This window comes from Sus scrofa, chromosome 11, assembly GCF_054392235.1.
Source record: "Sus scrofa isolate SSC_HxYL_T2T_F1_AM1 chromosome 11, Sscrofa_HxYL_maternal_Yorkshire_Landrace_v2.0, whole genome shotgun sequence".
Classification (NCBI taxonomy): Eukaryota; Metazoa; Chordata; class Mammalia; order Artiodactyla; family Suidae; genus Sus; species Sus scrofa.
This window is the reverse complement of record NC_139393.1, coordinates 56,150,058-56,172,396: the sequence shown is the minus strand read 5'-3', so window position 1 is coordinate 56,172,396 and position 22,339 is coordinate 56,150,058. Positions and strand designations below refer to the sequence as shown.

The 22,339-nt window shown below is 39.8% G+C and overlaps 1 protein-coding gene across 1 annotated transcript; it reads left to right on the top strand.

The window, feature by feature from the left end:
* Nucleotides 1–1,690: 1,690 nt before the first annotated feature.
* Nucleotides 1,691–21,025, top strand: FBXL3 (F-box and leucine rich repeat protein 3). Its single transcript, XM_003357868.5, has 5 exons — nucleotides 1,691–2,039; nucleotides 6,983–7,334; nucleotides 10,300–10,422; nucleotides 11,447–11,618; nucleotides 18,522–21,025. Exons 2-5 carry the CDS (start codon nucleotides 6,984–6,986, stop codon nucleotides 19,163–19,165), a joined length of 1,290 nt encoding a protein of 429 aa, XP_003357916.1. The 5' UTR covers nucleotides 1,691–2,039; nucleotide 6,983; the 3' UTR covers nucleotides 19,166–21,025.
* The last annotated feature ends 1,314 nt before the right edge of the window (nucleotides 21,026–22,339 follow it).

Genomic DNA, 22,339 nt, shown 5'->3' with positions numbered 1-22,339 from the left:
GGATACATTTGGAGTGTGAAAGTTTTAATGTGATATATTAATATATACTGGTTATGTTTGCTGATTTGGTTTAATGTGGTTTGCTGATCATTTATTCTGTTAACATCCCTTTAAATAAATGGACCTGTATTTTCTTGTTTTTCTTCCTCTAATAATTATCACTGCCTGTCTTCCTATTGTCCTTTATCATCCAGTCACAGAGGCACCTAAACAATGTTGCAGTGCAGGTACAGCCACATTATTTTGTTTCTAGAAACTTCGTGCAGTTTGACTTGCTGATCAGACAGCCAAGCCCTAACAGAACAGCGGCATTTCCTCCCTTCCCCCCATTGAAGAGTACCATAAATTTTACACAAGGCTTCCTAGCTCAATCTGGGGAGGGGGGAGTCATAGAAGAGCGGGCATCACAGTCTTCCAGTCTCCTACACATGGGTCAGATATTCAAAAAGACATATTTGGATGGAAAACTACTTGCTTTATTTTCGAAGGAGAGAGGATGCATGACTCACGTTATGATTTTGCAACTAAGGACAGTTCTAACTTTAAGAAAACCTAGTATTCAAAAATTAAAACTTTAAAACAAACTAGGTAGCAGTTACACACATATCTCTGTTTACCAAAGGTTTCACCAGAGTTTTAAGCAGACATCTAGTCCTTTACACTTTCCTCATTGTGTTTCAGAAAGCTATTTATAAACTTCAGGAGTCTATTTACTTTATAAAGCTGTTTTTGTTGTTGTTTTTTCAGGGGCGGGCCCGCGGCATAGGGAAGTTCCCAGGCTAAGGGTCCAACCCGAGCTGCCACTGCTGGTCTACACCACAGCCACAGTAACCCCAGATAGCAGCAAGGGCTGCGACCTACACGCAGCTTACCACATCGCGGAATCCTTAACCCACTGAGCAGGCCAGGGGTGGAACCCGAGGGCTCATGGAAACTAGTCGGGTTCGAGTTACCGCTGAGCAACAGGGGAATTCCCTAAAGGCGATTGTTAAACAGTAATAACCCTGATGACAAAAATCATTTTTAGGAAAATTGAAAAAATAAAAATACTTTAAAATTTATAAATCATCATCATCAAAATCATCTGTAATCCCAACGTTAACACTGTCATCACTTTGCTTTAATTTCCCGCAGTTTATGAAAACACCGTATGTGTACACGATGTATATTATTATGACATACCCGTTAAGGGATACAAGGCGTGTATCATTAGAGCCCGTATTTTACCCACTTGGGTTACGCGGGGCGGGCGTGGCCTTCTGAGGCCCCGCCTGGCGCGCGGAGGTGTGTCAACTGCAGCAGCTGCTGTTTATCCCCCGAGCCCGGAACCAGCTGCTGGGCTAAGGCCGGCCCTAAAGACTCTCGCTCCTTTCTTCTTGCTGCTCCACCTCCTCAAACTTTCCGCTTTCCACCGTTGAAAGTCTCCTGGGCATCTAGCTGGCTCCAGCCCTCCCACATTCGCTGCAAGACGAAAAACCCTCTAAAAGCCGCAGTCTCATCAGAGAGAGGAAAGCAGCCGACACTCCGCCCGGAACCAGAAGGACGAAGCACCGAGGCGGGCGGGGTGGCGCGCGCTCCCGCTTGGGCGCGGCCCCCTCCAGCCCCCGACCCCGCCCTCCGCGGACGCGCCGCGGCGGACACGCGCCCGCCCCCCTCGACGGAGACGCGCCGGGGGAAGCGCGCGGCCGTCAGTCCGGGCGCCATTTTGGACTCGGTGTCTGGGCCCGCGGTGCAGGGGTAACTACGCGGGGCTCGCAGCTCGCTGAAGGCGGCTCTTGAGGGGACTGGGGGTCCCGGCAGAAGCACGCAGGCCGCGCGGGACTGAGAAGAGAGGCTTTTCCCTCGGCCGTCAGAGCCGCAAAGGTGGAGCCGAGTTGGCGCCCGCCCCGGGACCAGCGCCTCGGATGCGAGCGGAGCGCGGGGGGCGGCGGAGGCGGGAGCGCGAGGCGCGGGGCCCCGGGGGCCTCATGTGAGAGCCACGGGACCAGCCGCCCCCGGAGCCCGGGGTGCTGTGTTGGGGAAGCCGCCCCTGGCAGCAGGTAACGTTGGAGGGCCGGGGCCTTCGGACCTTGGCCCGCGCCGGGGCGGGCCGACAGGGAGAGGGGGTCCCGGGCGCGCGCCGGCCGCCCCTCGGGAGCGCGGGGCGGGGCGCGGCGCCCGGGCGGTGGAGCCTGCTCGGGGGCGTTGCCCCGTGTCTGCTTCAAAACAAGTCAAAAAGGCGTGGTGTGTGTGCGGCGGCCGCTTGCAGCCTTCCCGCGACAGCGCCGCCCCTGCCGTCGGCTTTGTTACCCTCGGCGGGGGCTGGGGACCGGCACCGTGGAGCTCTTGTTCTGCCAGGCTCTTCCCGGTGTCTGTTACGGCCGTGCTTGTAGCGTGAGAAAAGAGACTTTAAGGTGTCAAAACAGACTGCCCTGGGTAGGGCGCAGGAGAAATGTCTGGGAAAGCCTATTTTCGGGAGTGGCGCGGGAGGAGGGGACACCCCTGCGCGCGTCCCCGGGTGGAAAACTTGGTCAACTTGTGATGGGCTGCTTCCCGCCTGCTATGAGCGAGAGCAGCCCTTTCAGGTGGGATTGCAGACATGGAACAGGAGGCAACCCATTAAATGATGGGCCTGCACCTCCAAGCTAAGAGATGAGATGACTGTTATTTTCTGATCCTGTCCATTGCGGCCCAGATCTTTCAGAGTCTTCCTATCCCTGAAATCTTTACAAAAATGCCGTCAATTCCCAATTATCTACAAATGACCGCTAAACAGATTTTCACTACCACACTCTCTGATACCATTTATTTCTGAGTTAGTCTCTGCACTGTTTTATGTTTTACTCTTGTATTTCAGCCAAAGAATGCATACTAATTTTGATATTATGAAAGACTTTTTAGAGCTAAATACAAAAGGGCTTTTAAAATTACTGCAAGTGCAGGGTGCTAAAAGTGCCTAATACAATGAGGGACACATGGCTGAGTGTTCTCTTAGGCTCTTCATTTGATGAACAAGTTGACTGCTTCTTTCAGAGACTCCGGAAATGTGAGGAGTTAATTCTGTAACTCCCTGTGCTGCCCGACTAGGCCAGAAACTGTTAGTTCGCCTTTTTTTTTTTTTTTTTTTTTGTCTTTTTAGAGCCACACCCACAGCATATGGAAGTTCCCAGGCCAGGGGTTGAATCAGCTACAGCTGCCAGCCTACACCACAGCCACAGCAACGCAGGATCCAAACCACGTCTGCGACCTGCACCTTAGCTCATGACATCACCCTATAGTTAACCCAGTGAGCGGAGGCCAGTCATGGAACCCTCATCCTCATGGTTCCTAATGGAATTTGTTTCCACTGAACCACAATGGCAACTCCTTAGTTTACTTTTTGATGCTTCTTAGTAGCATCAGTCCCTCACCAAACACTTTTAGTGGCCGAAGTGGCATTAGTTGTTTGGAGCCGGGAAAAGTTGTAGTTTGAAGTGAACTCCCAGAGCCGTAAAGAGGCCAAGTATGCTAGGTGCTCTACAGAGGTGTAGGTGCTCCACAGAGTCTCTTAGACATTGATGGCGCAGCTTCTCTTCTGCACTCCTGTTCAAACGTAAGAGGTGTTTTCTGCACACAGAAGTTCCAGGGCCAGGGATTGAACCCACACCACAGCAGCAGCCCAAGCCATAGCAGTGACGATGCTGATATCCTTAACTCACTGAGCTATCCCGGAACTCCAAGAGGTGTTTTCATTTTGATTAAAAGTAGGAAATAAGTAGTCCATTGAGTTAATCCTTTGCAGACAGGTGGAGGCTCTGAATTGTTTAGCTTTCTATGTAGCAGAGATTCGTGTGTATAGAGATTTAATAAGAATACTTTTGAAAGCAGTGTACATTTTTGCATGAATAAGTGAAATCATCTTGGAATAGAATTTGACATTTAAAATTTTTCTTAGGCACCCACTATGATTGGTTACTTTTTATGCATAAATGAGGATAATACAAAGACCATTTTTATTAGCATTTAGTTTTACATTTTTTCTTTTGCTTAATAGACTATAATTCTGACATATTACAGTCCTCTATAACAATTTACTACTTGTTCAGCTAATCATAGTCTAGTAAGTGCTTAAATATACTTTGGTGATCATGTAGTCTTAGATATCTAGACCAAGACATACCGTACCTCAGTGTTGCATGCTTCTTTTTAATGTGTCAACTTTTTTCTTTCCTCAACTTGGAAAAGTATTGAAATATGCTTTATTTGAAATGGGGCTGCAGTAGACAAAAGAAAGTGTGTGTTATTAGGATCAAAAAAGCATTGTCAAAAGTAGTTGTGTAAATAAGGCTGTCGTTTTATTTTTGTATTTTCATTTGTATTTTCCACGTACTTTAGAGTAAAATGAATCATTCTCTTTTTAAGTTGAATAGTTCTCGTTTTAGAAGACTTCTCCAGAAACAGGAGATGAACATTCTGTAATAAGGAGTGGAAATTCTAAAGACAACTTCATTCTTTTTTGAATCTCTGTATCTCAGTAGTTTTAGGTAGTCAGAAGAGAAATTATAAGCCCTAGGTAGCAAACTCTTTGTTCTCTGACCCAAATTTTATATGCTAAAATTAAAGTAAGCCTTCAGGATAAGTTAAAGCAGAAAAATGGGTCATAATGACAGTGTTATCTTAACCTCTATTGGGGCATTATGCCTAGGAGAGAAATTATTTTAAAGAGGACAATGTAGATTATATTATCTTTTCTCTAAACATATTTAAAAAAATTAATTCTTAAATTCACATGTAAGTTTTAGCCTTCCATAAAACTACTCTCTTGCCATCACCCCGTCACTGTTTTCTTCCTTCCTCTTCCTCTGCTCAGTAGTATATACATCATTTACTTCACTTACAGTTGGAAGTAGGAGTAATGAAGAATAGCAGTGTATTGCACAGGTACTAAGACTTCTTGGGCTGGTTTTAATGGCATGAAAGCCAGGGTCCTGTGCCATTTTCCTTTAGCCCCAGTACTGTACAGTTTTTACTAGCTCCTGGATAGACAGTCTGCAGAGACGTATTTGGTTAAGAGCCATGCATGGGTACATCGTTTGCCCCACGCAGGAATCAGAATTCTTACAGGCTAATGTGCCAGAAGAAGGGAGTTGGAATCACAAGCAATCCTTTGCAAAAAAGCTGTAAGTCTAAATCCAAACCATTACCCTGCCAGAACTGCTGTCTAGAGACAAGTATTATAGGCTCTGAACTAAACTGGAGTACCAGTAAATGGTTTGGAATTACCCCCTTTAGTAGAGCCTGCAGTACTTATTTTTCCAAATAAATCAAAATTGGATCTTTTTATCTGATTACAGTGTAATTCACTGACATTAAATGTGTAGGCGTTCCCACTGTGGTGTGGTGGATTAAGGATCTGGCATTGTTTCTGTGGCAGTGTGGGTTCAATCCTGTACCTGGCACAGTGGGTTAAGGATCTGGCATTGCCACAGCTGTGGCTTGGATTCAGTCCCTGGTCTGGGAACTTCCATATGCCGCCGGTGCAGCCGAAAAAGAAAAAGAAAAAAGAAATATGCAAAATAGAAGCATGTTGGCCAAGAAAAAAAAAAAAAACCTATAATCCCACCACTATTGTTTTCCCACTATTATGAATATAATATTCTATAATCCCCAAGTTGCAGTTAGTTACTAGTGTGGTGAATCTACTTTTAATGTGTTTTTCACGTACGTAAGCTTGTGTTCTCACACTCTTTGTCACACACACTTCATTTTAAAACAAATCTAGGATCATTCTTTGCCTTCTGGTTGATAACTTCTGTTTTTAATGTGTCTTGCACTTTAATGTCTTTAATACTGGACTGCTTTACTGTACCTGAGTTCAACTGTCATGGATATCTCCTTTCAAAACCCTAATGTTACTTAATTCCTCACAAGAACCATGTGTGTTTCTCTTGTCCCCATTTTACAAACTGAAGCACAGGAAGGTCAAGTAATTTGTTAAAGGCCACATAACCAGTGAGAGGAACAGCCAGGAATTAAACCCAGGGAGCTTGATTCCAGAACCCATTCTCTTTAACCATACTACTGCTTTACAACAACAGCAAAAAACACTATTTCCAGAAATACAACTTCAGTAAAACATTGCAACAGCATGTGATGCGTTGAAAGAAAAAACCACATCCCAGATCGAACTATGCATAGTAGACATGAGTTGGCTCATTTTAAGCAAAGGTTGGGTCTGGCAGGAACACATATCGCAGGTCACTCAGTGTGGAAAGATTTTTTTCTTTTCTTTTTTTTTTGGTGTTTTTCTGGGGCTGCTCCCTCGGCATATGGAGGTTCCCAGGCTAGGGGTCTAATCAGAGTTGTAGTCATTGGCCTACGCCAGAGCCACAGCAACGCGGGATCCGAGCCGCGTCTGCAAACTACACCGTAGCTCATGGCAACACCGGATCCTTAACCCACTGAGCAAGGCCAGGGATGGAACCCTCAACCTTATGGTTCCTAGTCGGATTCGTTAACCACTGTGCCACGACGGGAACTCCGGAAAGATTTGTTGACTGCTTAATTCACATCCTTTCTGAAGGTTCCTGGGACTCTGCCTTGAATTCAGGAACTCAAATATAGTAGATATCCCTAGACAAATTTTAAGAAATCTTGAGTAAGTGTCACTGTAGGTTATCTTTTATATTTCTTTTAGTTGCCTATAACTTTTGAAATATAAATTCTTGTTTAGTTTCAAAATTAAGATAAACTTATCTCCCAGGTAGTACAGTACAAATACAAATGTTTTAAAAGCACCTGCCAAAGATGTAAGTTTGTAAAATGACAGTTGGTCTCTGTTGGCATTTTTTATTATATTTCGTTTTGATATTCTTCTTGAATTACTGTCCAGTTCTTCCTGCATGCTTGCATTTATATTTATAACTACATGTACACACACCTCAGTGACAGAAGAATGAATTTTGGATTTATTTATCTTGAAAAGTTAAGTATGAAAAAAAGATGATTTTACTTTTCTGAATAGGATGAAACGAGGAGGAGGAAGAGATAGTGACCATAATTCATCAGAAGAAGGTACCGCAGAGAAATCCAAGAAACTGAGGACTACAAGTGAGCCTTCTCAGACTTGTGATTGGGGTAATCTCCTTCAGGACATTATTCTTCAAGTATTTAAGTATTTGCCTCTTCTTGACCGGGCTCATGCTTCGCAAGTTTGCCGCAACTGGAACCAGGTATTTCACATGCCTGACTTGTGGAGATGTTTTGAATTTGAACTGAATCAGCCAGCTACATCTTATTTGAAAGCTACACATCCAGAGCTGATTAAACAGATTATTAAAAGACATTCAAACCATCTACAATATGTCAGCTTCAAGGTAATACTTTAAATCCTTTTGTTTAAAAATAAAGCATATTTAGTGGCTTTTGTATCATAAACCAGTACATATTGTCTTGTATTTAAACCATTGTCTTTTTAGGGAAAGTGCTTAAAGATTTAGAGTAATTGGGTACCTTAGAAGCTGTCACAAATAACTACATTGAGCTTCACTGTTCCATTTTATTATAAATTTTAGTTTCTTAAAAGAGCAGAAGGTGGCATTAAATAAGCATAAATCATGTACCAAAGCTGTCACATTGAATTGGTATGAACAAATTTGAGGCAGAAGAAATATCTGATAAAACTAAATATGTGGAGGAGTTCCTGTTGTGGCTCAGCACGCTAAGAATCTGACTACTACCTATGAAGATTCAATCCCTGGCCTCGTTCAGTGGGTTAAGGATCTGGCCTTGCAGCAAGCTGAGGCCTAGGTTGCAGACATGGCTCAGATCCTGTGTTGCTGTGGTGTAGGCTGGCAGCTGCAGCTTTGATTTGACCCCTAGCCTGGGAACTTCTATATACTGCAGGTGTGGCCCTAAAAAAAAAAAAAAAAAAACTACAAATGTGTAGATTTTCACTTATTTGCTATTTCTATCTAATAGGGACCGGGTTTTGGCTTATTGATGGCTTTATGATACAGGGTCTTTTAAAAAAAAAGGAGGTACAAAAACTTTATGTAAACTTGGTTTAGATGAATATATTTTAGATAGGAATAGAAATAGGCATATGGAAGAATGCCAGTGAGAACTGTTGTTTCTTTTCATTGCCAGCAGGAACATACTGGAAGTTAGGCAGTGATGAGATAAATGAAGTGGTGTGGCTTTTTGAGATGTGCAGCATAGTTTAAGGAATCATTTGTATGAGTACAGAGGCTTGTCATGTTTTGTTTTGGGAATGAATAATATGGGCATGTTTATTTACTAAATCCTTAACAAACTTGGTGACTATTGTTGGAAAGTAGTGCATGCATACCTGATTGGCTATATGTAGCTGTTGTTAAACAGGCAAGTTAAATCCAGGTGTAGCAGTGCTTCTTAACCCAAAGAGCCTTGCCAAAACTAAAGTCTTCTCCCAAGACTCAGTCCTTTTTAGGTGGAGATTACCTGTTTATTCGCCCATGTGTGTCTGAGGAGGAGGACAGACAGTGGTTTTGGGAATGGCTGGGTGTATTTAAGGCCATTTTCCTGGAATAATGCACAAAGTAGCCCCTTTAGGCCACTGAGTGTAGGATTGCTAGGTTTACACATAAAAAATAGAGGATGCCTAGTTAAATTTGAATTTCAGATAGTCACTGGATAATTTTTAGTATAACTATGTCCCTTACATTGTTGGGACATGCTTAATACTTAATTGGTTGTTCTGTATGTTAGGTGGCAGCCCTCACTGGGGGAAAGGTGGGGGAATGGTGGGAAAATAGAATAAACAAAAATCCAGGAACTCGTCTTGTGTTGTCCCTCTCTCAGCTGCCCATGAGGAGACCTGAAGAGTCTTCCCTTTGGTTTCAATCATCTTTGAGTTGTCTAAGTGTGTTCTAATGGTAAATCCTATAAACAGATGGGTAGAACACATTAATCTCATAGGTCTAAAGACCATTTCCATCCAGTGGATTGGCTGAGTCAGTGTTCAGCTGTATCCAACTTGTGTAACCTTTACAAAGCCATTTGTCTGGAGTTCCTGCTGTGGCATAGTGGGCTAAGGATCTGGTGTTGCCAGATCCCTGGCCTGGGAACTTCCATATGCTGTAGGTGTGGCAAAAAAAAAAGAAAAGAACAGAAAAACAAATCCCATTTGTCCTATAAATTTAAACATTTTCATTAGGGATTGTTTATGTTTCTGAGGAAATAATTTGCATTTTACAAAAACAGCCACATCCTAGGATTCTTTTGAGCTCTCCTGATAATATTTGTGTTTAATTCATCACTGACTATAGGCCCAAAGAGGCTTGTAGTCAGAGTTACTAGTGTAGAACAGTGGTTCTGAAACTTTATGTGCGTCAGAAATGCCTGGAGAGCTAATTAAGACAATTGCTGGGTGCCAGCTGCAGAGTTTCTGATTCAGATGCTCTGAACTGAGCATGAGAATTTGCATTTCTAACAAGTTCCCAGGTGATGTTGATGCTGCTGGTCCAGGACCACAATAGTTCTCAAAAGAACGACTGGTATAGGAAACTTAGCCAAAGGGTAGTATTAAAAGTAGTTCTGAAGCTGTAATATAAATCAGTACATTAAAAACAAGCTCTTTGGAACATTTTTGGGTTAAGGTACTGTACATCAATCTGGAAATTAAAGGAATGATATTACTTTTACCTATTTTAAGATGCCTTTTAGCCCAGGGGACAACTTTGTTTTTGATAGAAGAGCTCCCTCTTATAACTTTAGGGAGTGTTTTTGCCTTATTATCTTTACCCCGGCAAATGCCTATGCAGAAGATTGTGTGGGAGCAGCCACTTCTCATTTAGTTCAGATTTTCATGCTTCACCAGTTGGATGTCATCATTTTACTTCACATTCATTTTCCCATTAGTAACACTGATGATGAATCTCAGGTTGTGATTCACCTGAGTAAAGACTCATTCGTTCTGTTTTGAAGCATCTGTATCATAGGCACTGTCTTTACATGTATGATCTGATCCACTCCCAAATATATAATTCTTTTCAGAGCTTATAAATTCATGTCTCCATTAGGTTGTGTAGTCTGTTTGGAATAAATCTAGCTTAAAAGCCGAGTCCTTTCAGCGTTAAATGTATATATCTTAGTGAAAGTTAAGTCTTGGCAGTTGACCTTATAATTTTTCAGGGGGATTCAGAAAAGGCTGACATTGTATGTGAGGGTAGATAATTGAAAGGATACATATTAATTATTATAATACAGTAAATTAATAACTGTCTTTCTTGGTGTTGTGATGTTAAAATATGCACAGAGAATTGTGACTATATGCATGTGTTAAGGATTTTTTTCCCCCAGGTGGACAGTAGCAAAGAATCAGCTGAAGCAGCTTGTGATATATTATCACAACTTGTGAATTGCTCTTTAAAAACACTTGGGCTTATTTCAACTGCTCGGCCAAGCTTTATGGATTTACCAAAGGTATGATGGTTTTGTTTTTTTAGCTGTTACTGAGAAACTCATTGAAACCCTACCCATTTCTTGCACTGACAGTGGGAATATAAGAAAAGTGATATGTATGATGGAAAACAAGTTACTATTTAGGATGTTAAAGATGATATTTTAGAGAGATTTTCCCCTTTTTTTCATCATCCTGTGCTTCTTTATGGGATATATATGTATAGGTATATAGTAAAGGGAATGATATTAATTGATATATACATATGCTAAAAGTACATTAAATTATAATAGGTTTGAAAATATTGTAAGTTCCCTTCATGGTTCAGTGAGTTAAGAACCTGACTTAGTGTCCCTGAGGATGCAGGTTTGATCCCTGGCCTCACTCAGTGCTTAAGGATCTGGCTTTGCCATGTGCTACAGTGTAGGTTACAAATGCGGCTTGGATCCAGTGTTGCTGTGGCTGTGGTGTAGACCCGAAGTGAAGGAAAATACTATAGATAATTTAGCATATGTAAAGGAGTTCTGACTTTGGAATTTTATTTAGTTATGATTTTTATTATTTTAAAATCAAATTTTGTATATGCTTCCATACTCCAAATGAATCTGTCAAAACTTCTAGGTTGACTGTTAATTTTTGGTGCTTATGCTAATAATTATTACTATTTTTAGGGTCATTACTATCACTAAAAAAGAAAGCATTTCAGTGTTACAATACACTGGTGTAGGGTTTCCAGATAAGGTGATATGCGGTGTCTCAGAGGTATTTTCATTTTTTCCAGAATTCCTTTTTTACTTATCAATGATTGGTGTGATTAGAGACACACATCCTGAGGCTTGAAATCTTTTTTCTCCCTCAGGTAAAATGGCCCTTCTCAAAGATGGCCTATCTTTACCATATTCCCACAGTAGAGTGAGGGGCTGCTACCCAAACACAGTTGTGAAATGTATCGTTAAGGTTCCAGTGAACTATATGCTTAATATATGAAAAACCCTCAATTCTCATTTGTAAGAACTGAAACAATGTCTTAAATTTTGTGTTTTTCAGTCTCACTTTATCTCTGCACTGACAGTCGTGTTTGTAAACTCCAAATCCTTATCCTCGCTTAAGATAGATGATACCCCAGTAGATGATCCATCCCTCAAAGTACTAGTGGCCAACAACAGTGATACGCTCAAGCTGCTGAAAATGAGCAGCTGTCCTCATGTCTCTCCAGCAGGTTTGTTGCAATTCTTGCCAGATAACGTTTTAGTAAAATGTATTGATGTGTTTATCTAACAAAGGAGAGTTATGATCATTACTGTGAAGGTGGGTTCAAATGATTTCCTCTCTACTGTATACACATTTTTAAATGTCATAATACAATAGCATAAATTGTGTAGCACTCCTAGCCTAGACACTTATTTTCAAATCTTATTTGGCAGTTTGTGTCCAACCTGTGCTAGGAAACGGATAAATTAAAGGACAGTGTGAGGTTGGCCTGAGATGTAAGATAGGATTTTCTCTAATTGTGGTTGAGCTAACAGGGTTTTGAGTCAGAGCCATATCATAGTTGCTTTTCTTCCCACTATGTAGAGAAAGAAGGATTGTGCAGAAGTTGTTGCCTTAGATTTTGCAAGATAATGCTTTTCCTAAGTTGAGTTTTGGAGTCAAGAACCCATCAGATGGAGGAATAGCTTTATAAAAGTTCTTTCCAACTTTTCTTGTGTTTACTTTTCTAAGTGTTACTACATTATTGAATTTGAGATCATTTAAACTTTAAGTGGTTTGCACTGTGAAGCAAATATAAACCTACACTTCATATTAGTCTGTAGCTTCACTCCTGACTCACCCTCCCATTGTTGACCTCCCAACCCTTTGGCTGTGTTATTTGGGAAACCTGTTTTTTTTTTTTTTTTTTTTTTTTTTTTCTCTCCTGTCTTTTTAGGGCTGCACCCACGGCTTATGGAAGTTCCCAGGCTAAGGGTCGAATCGCAGCTGTAGCTACGGGCCTACACCACAGCCACAGCAACCCACTGAGGCCAGGGATCTAACCCACATCCTCATGGATGCTAGTCGGGTTCGTTAACTGCTGAGCCACGACAGAACTCCTGGGAAACCTGTTTTGATCTCTTTACGGAACATGTCCCACCTTCTTGTTAAATCTAAAGGCTGGCCTTTCCCCAGGAAAATGATTCCGTCTCAGATGGAGATTGCTCGCTGCCCTTCCATGTCTCCCACATGGAAGAGCTGGTGATGGGAATGTCGAGGTCGGCTGCAGTGTTTTCCTAGCTTTTCCTGCTTCCTCTAGATCATTAGTGAAGGTGATACACTAAATAAAACAGAGGCTTAGAAGAGTGGGCTTCAGCTCTTCCTTCTTATGTGACCTTGGTCACATTTTACTTTCTACTGTGTGGGTTTCCCATGAGAGTAAGGTTCATACTTCGTAGCTTGAGTGTACAAAGTTCTTTGTATCCTGACCTCCACCTATCTCTTTAATCTTGCTTGCTGTTTACTCACGTGCAGCTTTATTTGAGCCCTATGTAGTGACAGTTCTTTGTACATGTCTGTGGTCAGTACAGTTTATCTTGTGGAGTACCTTTAAGAATTTTTTTTTTTCCACTTCATCCATCTAACTCCAGTTCAGCCTTCAAAATTCAGTTCAAGTGTTCCAGTTTTGTTCCTCTTTCACCCTCCTCCCAGGTTTAGAACCCCTGCCTGTTTCCATAGCACCCTGAACATAACTTGTAGCACTTACCACACTGTATGAGAGCCTTTGGGGCTCTGATTTCTTTGTGAAATTGAGAGCTTATTTTTCTTTTTATCCTGGTACATCCAGTGTTCATTTATTTTTTTTAAATATACACATCAATTCTCATAGTATGTTAAGACCAACCTTGCTTGGTCTTAACAAGCTCTAATGGCATTTGGACTAGTTGTTTTGGGAACAGAAAAGAAAGAGCGCCTGTAATACTTTTTTAACATAAGGGTATAAACATAGAGGATTTTATTTTCAAATTTAACATTTGTTTGGAGTGTCTGTCATGGCTCAGCGGGTAAGAAACCCAACAGAGTGTCTGTGAGGATGTAGGTTCGATCCCTGGCCTCACTCAGTGGGTTAAAGGATCCAGCATTGCCCCCAGCTGCAGCATAGGTCGCAGATGTGGCTTGGGTCTGGTGTTGCTGTGGCTGTGGCTGTGGCATAGGCCTGGCAGCTGCAGCTCCCATTCAGCCTGTAGCCTGGAACTTCCATATGCTTCAGGTGTGGCCATAAAAGATAACAACAGCAAAAACCCCCAAGAATCTACTGTCTAGCACAGGAAAATCTACTCAATAGTTAGTAATAAACTATATGGGAAAAAAGAATGGATATTAAAAAAAATAAAATTAAACATTTGTATATTTTCTTTCTATCCATATTTTGCATATTTAGATGGTTTCTTTATCTAAGTTAAATTAAGGGCTACTTTCTGTTCTACCTTTTTTCCTATTTCATATAGTCCTTACAATTGACTGTCTATTACCAGACCACTAAGCACCATTTGACACTACTGACTATTATTATTTTTTTTTTTGGTCTTTTGTCTTTTTAGGGCTGCACCCAAGGCATATGGAGGTTCCCAGGCTAGGGGTCCAATCGGAGCCGTAGCCACCGCCTACGCCAGAGCCACAGCCACAAGGGATCTGAGCCGCGTCTGCAACCTACACCACAGCTCACGGCAACGCCAGATCCTTAACCCATGGAGCAAGGCCAGGGATCGAACCCACAACCTCATGTTTCCGCTGTGCCAGGATGGGAACTCCACTACTGACTATTCTTGATTTTCCTCCTCCTCTGATTTTTCCTACTCTATTTCCTTTTCTAGTTTCTCTTTTCATTGCTTAAATTTTTGTGTTTCACTGTGTTCTATTCTGGGCCCTTCATCATTTTATTCTGTAAACCTCTGGTCTATGTTATCTTCATCAGGGGCTTCAGTTATGTTCTCTGTGTTAACACCTACGTTGAGTGCTTCTGGAACTCCAGAGCTGTGTGTTGAGCTGATGATGGCCCAGCGCCTCTAGAATGTCTCACTGCTACTTCAGATTAATGAACATCCTTTTCCCTATTGAAATCTCTGGCTTCTCCCTTTTTTACTGTCTCAGTGAATGGTACCACCCATTTAGTTGCAGGGACCTGAGAGACATCCTTGACTCCTCCTACCCTTTGCATTCCTTCAATCACTGAGGTCTAGTGATTCTCTCACTGATTCATGCTCTGAATCTCTTTGCTGTGAACTGAATGTTTGCGTTGTTCTCTTCCACCCCTCACCCCCTGCCACGAGTCACATGTTGAGGCCCTACTCCCTAGTGTTGGTGTTTGAAAATGAGTTGGGAGGTATTAGGTCCTAAGGGAGAAACCCTCATAAATATTAGTGCCCTTCTAAGAAGGGGTAGGAAAGATGATTTGATCTCCTTTTCTGCCATGTAAAGACACAGTGAGAAGGTGGCCATGTGCAAGCCAGAAAGAGTTTTGGCCCTCACCAGAACCCAGCCTTGCTGGCATCCTCACCTTGGACTTGTAGCCCCCAGAACTCGGAGAAGTAACTGTTGTTTGAGCCATCCAGCCTGTGGTATTCTGTTGAGCAGTCGAAATTAACACACTCTGTCTTCATCACTGTTCTGGTCTAGCCCTATAATCTTTGTGAGTACCCTCTTAGCTGATTATCTAACTTGCCCTTCTCGAATTTGATTTCTATGGTATAGCCAGATTAATCTTTCTAAAACGTTAAGTCTGATTTTTTTCCCCCTTCAGTTTCCTTCAAAACTTCTCACTATGCTGTAGGTAAGATCCAAACTCCTTACTGAGGTTGACAATGCCCCATGTGATCTGGTCCTTGCCTGTCTATTGGATTTCAGCCTTTAAGGTACTCTTTTACTTACAGAGCTCCCTTCATTTCTTAGAACACTTGGTTTTTGTCCATGTCTGGTGTTCGGAGAGGAAATACTGTTTACTTTCCTTTTCTACTCTCCTTTTGCCCTAAGCTTGATCCTTCTAGTTCTGTAGGTCTGTGTTAGTTCTGGAAATTCTTCCTGATTCTCTTCCTGTGATTCCCAGAGTGTTTTTGTTTAATTATCTGTGGCTTCTATTAGGTTAAAGATGTCTTGTTCCTATTGACTCTTTACCATCATAGTACCAATGCTAAACATTGTTCATTAATTATCAGCTGAACTAATGAACATTTAGCTACTTAGTTTTCTTTCTTGCTGATAAACCAACATTTGCTTCATAGTTTTTTTACAGCTGAACATCTAACTTGTTTCCATATATTTGCTGTGATTAAAAAAATGAACTATTTGGGAACATAGTTTGCTTCTGATAATTTCTTCCTTGGGACAAATTATTAAGAAGTGGAAGAGCTAGGTGAAAACATTTGCATTCTTTTTATGCTTCTTGCTGTGTTTTTTCCAAAATGAGCTGTATGAATTTATGTGTCACCACCAATGGTTTTCTGTACCAGTTTTGTAACAGCTCTATTGAGATATAATTCATATATCATACAGTTCACAATTTATTGGTTTTTAGTGTATTGACACAGGTGCATCCATCACTACAATTTTAGAACACTTATACTAATCCAGAAAGGCTCCCATACCTCTTAGCTGTCACCTCCCAAGCCCTCATCTCAACCAGCCACAGGCAACTACTAATCTACTTTTTGTCTTTGTAGAGGCACCTATTCTGGACACTTCATGCAAATGGAATCATAGGTGGTCCTTTGTGACTGGCTTCTTTCATTTAGCATGATGTTTTGAAGGTTCATCCATATTGTAGCGTGTCTTTCATTTCTTTTTATTGCCAAATAATATTCCAGTGTGTGAATAATACCACATTTTTCTGGTGATCAGTTGATGGATATTTGGGTTGTTTCCACCCTTGGACTATTATGAATAATGCTGCTGTGAAAATTTATATACAGGTTTTTGTGTGGCTGTATGATTAATTTTTCTTGGGTGTATAACTAGGAGTGAAATCACTGAATTATGTAGTAACTCTGTTTAACCATTTGAAGAACTGCTTGACTATTTTCCAGAGCAGCTGAACCATTGTACATCTCCATTAGCAGTGTATGAAGGGTCCAACTTTTTTATATTCTCATCAACACTGTCCTTTGGATTATAGCCATCCTAGTGAATGTGAACTGGTATCTCATTGTGGTTTTGATTTGTATTTTGATGACTCAGATGTCTTATCATATGTTTACTGACTATTTGTATGTATATCTTCTTTGGAGAGATGTCTCTCTACATCCTTTGCCTATGTTTTAATTACGTAATGTCTTTTTATTATAAAGTTGGAATAATTTACTAGTTTTATATTTGTGACTATTTTCTGTTAAGTACTTGAACACTTGTAACTGTGTGTTAGTTTCCTGTTGCTGCATAACAAACAATTACACCTAGCAGCTTAAACTACCACCCATTTATTAACACCACAGTTCTGTAGGTCAGAGGTGGAGGCATGGCTCAGCTAGAGCCAGAGAAGCTCAGAATCTCTCTGGCTTCCTCTTCTGCAACCAGTCAGAGAAAAACCTGCTTTTTAGGGCTCCTGTGATTAGAGTAGGTGATTAGGATCCCTAGGTAATCTTGTTTTAAAGCTAACTGTGCTATCTATAGCACAGTATAATGGGTGTGATCATTTTATCACATTCACTGTTTCAGAGGTTAGGGAATGGGATCTTGGGGACAACTTAGAATTATGCCTGCCACAACTATTTTAGTAGTTACTATTAAGTGATTATCTTCCAAGTTTATTTTATTTGCATCTTTATCATTTACCGTGTGTTTGTTTTCCTTTTAATCAGGCTTTATGAGATTGCAAAGAACAGATGTGTTCAGGTTACAAAGTTGGATGATCTGGGTTTCTGAGTACATAACATGGAGAACAGAAACTTTGCAGACTGAATAGTGAAACACATGTCTTTTACTCCCCCTGCTGGTGACTCTTATACTAGTGATTCAGTTTATCTCTTCACTGATTCTATTTTCCTTCAGCTGCTATAATGCTTTGTCTTATTGGTGACCTTCACGTTGTCACTTCTTAGGCAGTAGGTGAGTGCATGAACTTAAGAGTCACTCAGGCTGTGTTTGAATTCCATCTGTGGCTTAGCTGCCCCGATTTCTAAATAGAAAAGATACTTATTTTTCTAGGTTTTTTTGAGTATTTGTGGGATAATACATCTAGCACCTGATATATTGTACAGTAAATAGCAGAAGTAAGATGTATGTTTTGCTGTTCCTATCTTTGTTTCTAAGCACAGGAAAAATGGTTTGAGTGGGTCATTTATCAAGTAGTAAGTATGAGAGTATCTCTTTGGAGCAGTTCTTACACCAGCGCTCTTTAGAGATCAGGTACTGACCTTTGGTAAAATCTGCTATAGCTAGGGGTTTGGGCAGTTTCGAAACACAGTAAGTGCCCAAAGTGTAAGGAACCATTTAAGGAATTGTTTTCTGGGTATGTTAGAGCTTTAAAAGGCATAATCATGTGTTTCCATCAATGTAAGTAGAGCAGTTCTCTTTTGACTCATTTATCTAGTGATATCTTGGAATTTTTTTAGAAATTTGACAGGCTTATTATTAGCAGTTAAACTGTGCTCATTTGATGGAAGCCTTTTTTAAGTTTTTCAAGTGATTTATTATATAAATTATATTTTATATGGTTTTACCTAAGTTTAGAATTTGAATTTCAAAAAATGTCTTTTAGTCTTTGTTGCAATGACCATGTAATTTTTCTTGCTTATAATGTTAGTAATCAGTTTTTTTAAAGACTGTGACACTGTCCAGCATTACTGAGATAAATCTTATTTAGTCATGGTATATTTTAAAATGATGGTGAATAATTTATGATTTTTCCAAGTTGGTAAATGAGCTTTATTTAAGGTGTCAGATTTAGAATTGGTCTCATTTTCTTATGTGCAGAATTGGTTAATAGATTTTTAAACATGTGACTTGCTGCTTTTTAATCAGTACAACTGAATTTTAAGTTGTATAGCTTTATGGTCAGGGAAATGTAAAATTTTATTGTAGGACATGTACTTGATTAATTTTTTGAACAGATGATGAACTTGTACAAAACTTGATAAAAATGGGTCTTTTTTCTTCCCAGGTATCCTCTGTGTGGCAGATCAGTGTCATGGCTTACGTGAGCTGGCCCTGAATTACCATTTGTTAAGTGACGAATTGCTGCTTGCTTTATCTTCTGAAAAACATGTTCGATTAGAACATTTGCGCATTGATGTGGTCAGTGAGAATCCTGGACAGACACACTTCCATACTATTCAGAAGAGCAGCTGGGATGCTTTCATCAGACATTCACCAAAAGTGAACTTAGTGATGTATTTTTTTTTATATGAAGAGGAATTTGATCCATTCTTTCGGTATGAAATACCTGCCACCCATCTTTACTTTGGGAGATCAGTAAGCAAAGATGTGCTTGGCCGTGTGGGAATGACATGCCCTAGACTAGTTGAACTAGTAGTGTGTGCTAATGGGTTACGGCCACTTGATGAAGAGTTAATTCGCATTGCAGAACGTTGCAAAAACTTGTCAGCTATCGGACTAGGGGAATGCGAAGTCTCATGTAGTGCCTTTGTTGAGTTTGTGAAGATGTGTGGCGGCCGCCTGTCTCAATTATCCATTATGGAAGAAGTATTAATTCCTGACCAAAAGTATAGTTTGGAGCAGATTCACTGGGAGGTGTCCAAGCATCTTGGTAGAGTATGGTTTCCAGACATGATGCCCACTTGGTAAAGACCAAATGACATAGGGCATGATGAGCAGCACCTTCACTTTAAGCGTATTGTATTATAATAGAAGTTTATTTCCTGTGCGTCTGATGTAATTCTACTATTTTGTGGCACAGAAATTTGGTATCTTCACTGAGTATATAAGGATTGTTTTTTGGAAGACCCATGGACCAGCTTTGGTCAGAAAACTTCATCTATTTCTTTAGCCTAATAGTCAAATCAAAAAAAGTGATTCAAATCTGAAAGGAATGACCAGTAATAAAGATTAAGCATTTTACAGTCTGAGGGAAATGAAACCTATATATTACAGTATCTAATTGAATAGTAATAGGTTTTCCAAAATGTTATGTTCTCTATGCATTTTTTAAAAATGTAAACTTGACATTTTAGGGTCTTCAGTTATACATACACACCTGTTATAAGGTGTTTAATATAGCTCAGGAAAGTGAGCATTTTGTGAGAAAAATGTAGGATATATCGTATCTAATGAAAAATACTGAATGTTCTAAAATGTTACAAAGCTGTTTTAAAGAGGTACATATAATTAATTGGAATACTTAAACTGATAAATGTCACATAGTATGTGAAGGATAATAAACAGAGCCAAGATCAAATTAAAAGAAAATGAATGGAATAGAAGGAAGGCAGTGTTTATTAGCTTTGTATAAACTTTTAGGATTGCTCTATAATCTGCTAAACTATCAGTTCTTTTCTGTGATACATTACTATGTATGTGGCACTTGGGGCATCATATATAAAGTAACGAATGGTTTACCAGTTCTCCTTGGGCTTATCTCTGTTTAAACTAGTTTTGAAGTATTATACTGTAATCGAAATGAGAAGTTTATCTGTTTTAAAAAGCCAAATTGAAATAATTAAAAGTAGAACTTCAAAATGTTTGTTTATAAGTTGTTTCCATGCAAGGATAGTAGTCTCCAGTAAATTTTAGTGATGGTTCATTTTTACATTTTGGAATTACAGTTATGTAAATAGAATTTTCAAAAATCCTAAAAGGAGCACCAGTGTACAGTTTAGCATAAACAGTAAATTTAAAAGAGTATATATTTAAGTTTATAATCAAATTTTTAAGTAAATATTCTTAGTGGACTGGAAAATTTTAATAGAAAAATGTCTGCAATTTTGTGATTGTTACTTTGGTTAAACTGATATTATTTAAGTAAGGTAGCATTTTTACTTTCATACATTGTAGAATCTGCAAAAATACTAAGTTTGGGGGTACATTTATTTTTTTTTGTTTTTTGATATTATATAAACTTTGATTCTGAGCACTAGTGCTAGTAGATAATTACCTCCTGAGGGAAATAAGAAGTGATTTACCCCCAGTGGAATATATTAATGCTTGAAGCTTAGAAAGCATCTTGGTAGATATGGAAGCTGATGTCTCATGGATCTAATCTATTTTTAAAAATAGATTACCTCCCTAAGAATTAATTAAAGGGTGATTTTTCTGTATAATTTATGCTTTCAAAAGTGATGGTATTCTGACCACATATAAATGAGAAGAAAAAAAAGCTGATCCAGACATGGAAATTAAAAGCAGTTATTGTAATGTTCCTTCCTCTTACTAAACAGTTAAAATCTTTTGATTGTACAAGAAATACCTGTGTTTGTGGATGAAGCTTTTTTCCCTTGAATAACTTTGGAAAATGGATTTGACAGTATGTAATCAGTTCTACTAACCAAATCTTAACTTGGAAATTTACTTTTTGTACAAATTGAATTATACAGTGCTTGAAATACTTGTAAGTCACTTTATAAGCAAAATGCATAGCACTTAATTTGTTTAAACTATAGAATATATGCTAAATGCTTTTATCAGTTTAAGAATAAAAATAGTTACTAATGCTGTTGTATTAGTTTTTAAAACTACCCTCATAAATGGACTTAAATTTTTTTAAAACAAACTTATAAATTTATGTTTTAGTTTCAAATCCATATTTGATGGAAATGTTTAATATTAAATAATGTTTATGGTAGACTTTTTTTAAGATACAAAATTTGGGAATTTCCGTTATGGCGCTGTGGAAATGAATCTGACTAGGAACCATGAGGTTGCAGGTTCAATCCCTGGCCTCGCTCAGTGGGTCAAGGATCCGGTGTTGCCGTGAGCTGTGGTGAAGGCTCATGTGAGGTACAGGTCGCAGATGCGGCTCAGATCTGGCGTTGCTGTGGCTGTGGTGTAGGCCAGCAGCTGGGGCTCTGATTAGACCCCTAGCCTGGGAACCTCCATATGCCGTGGGTGTGGCCCTTAAAAAAAAAAAAAAAGATTTAGCATTTAGAACAAGAATTTACAAAAGATTTTTTTAGGAATAGAATTCTTAAGATCCTTAAACCCAGCTAGCCTTTTTAGAGGAAAATGTCTTTATATAAATCCATTCAAACATAATAGTTTTTAAACTATTAAAATTATATGCATCTCCTGTTGTCAATTTACCTTGGTAATCTGGGCTACTTTATTAACAATATTATTAGAAAAAACAGTGAAAATTAAATCAATTTAACTGCATTCAAGGAGGAATTTTTATATTTATGGAAAAGCTTAGGATAGAAGGGGAGAGGTTGGTATGAAGAAGGCTCAGGCCTGAACTAGCTCCTTTAATAAGCTGTAAGTAATCTCTGTCTCATGAGTTGCTGGGAACTATCTTTGCACAGGTTCCAGCCTCAGTTTATTTGTGGGGCTGTTTTAAATGTTACCAAGCAGCTAGAAAGATAGTACCTACATGCTGATACCCAACTACCCAACTTTCCTCTTTTTTTTTTTTTTTTTTTTGCTTTTTAGGACCATGCTCGCTCACGGCAAAAAGAAGTTCCCACGCTAGGGGTCAAATCAGAGCTGTAGCTCCCAGCCTACACCACAGCCCCAGCAACACTGGGTCCGAGCCGCCTCTGTGACCCACACCACAGCTCATGGAAACGCTGGATCCTGAACCCACTGATCGGGGCCAGGGATCGAACCCACATCCTCATGGATACTAGTGGGATTCATTTCCACTGCGCCACAACAGGAACTCCCCCCAACTTTCCTTTGAAAAAGGACATGTTGTATGATACATAAAAAAGAATACAAAGCCTTTTACTCCAAAGTGAATTAAGAGCTTATCCTTAGAATTTAATCAGTCCAGTAAAAGAATATATGATTAACATATATTTTAAAGAG

Coding starts and splice junctions, on each gene's coding strand:
- FBXL3 (XM_003357868.5), top strand. CDS start 6,984: ATGAAACGAGGAGGAGGAAGAGATAGTGACCATAATTCATCAGAAGAA. Junction 10,423..11,446: donor GCTTTATGGATTTACCAAAG/GTATGATGGTTT, acceptor TGTGTTTTTCAG/TCTCACTTTATCTCTGCACT. Junction 11,619..18,521: donor TCCTCATGTCTCTCCAGCAG/GTTTGTTGCAAT, acceptor TTTTCTTCCCAG/GTATCCTCTGTGTGGCAGAT.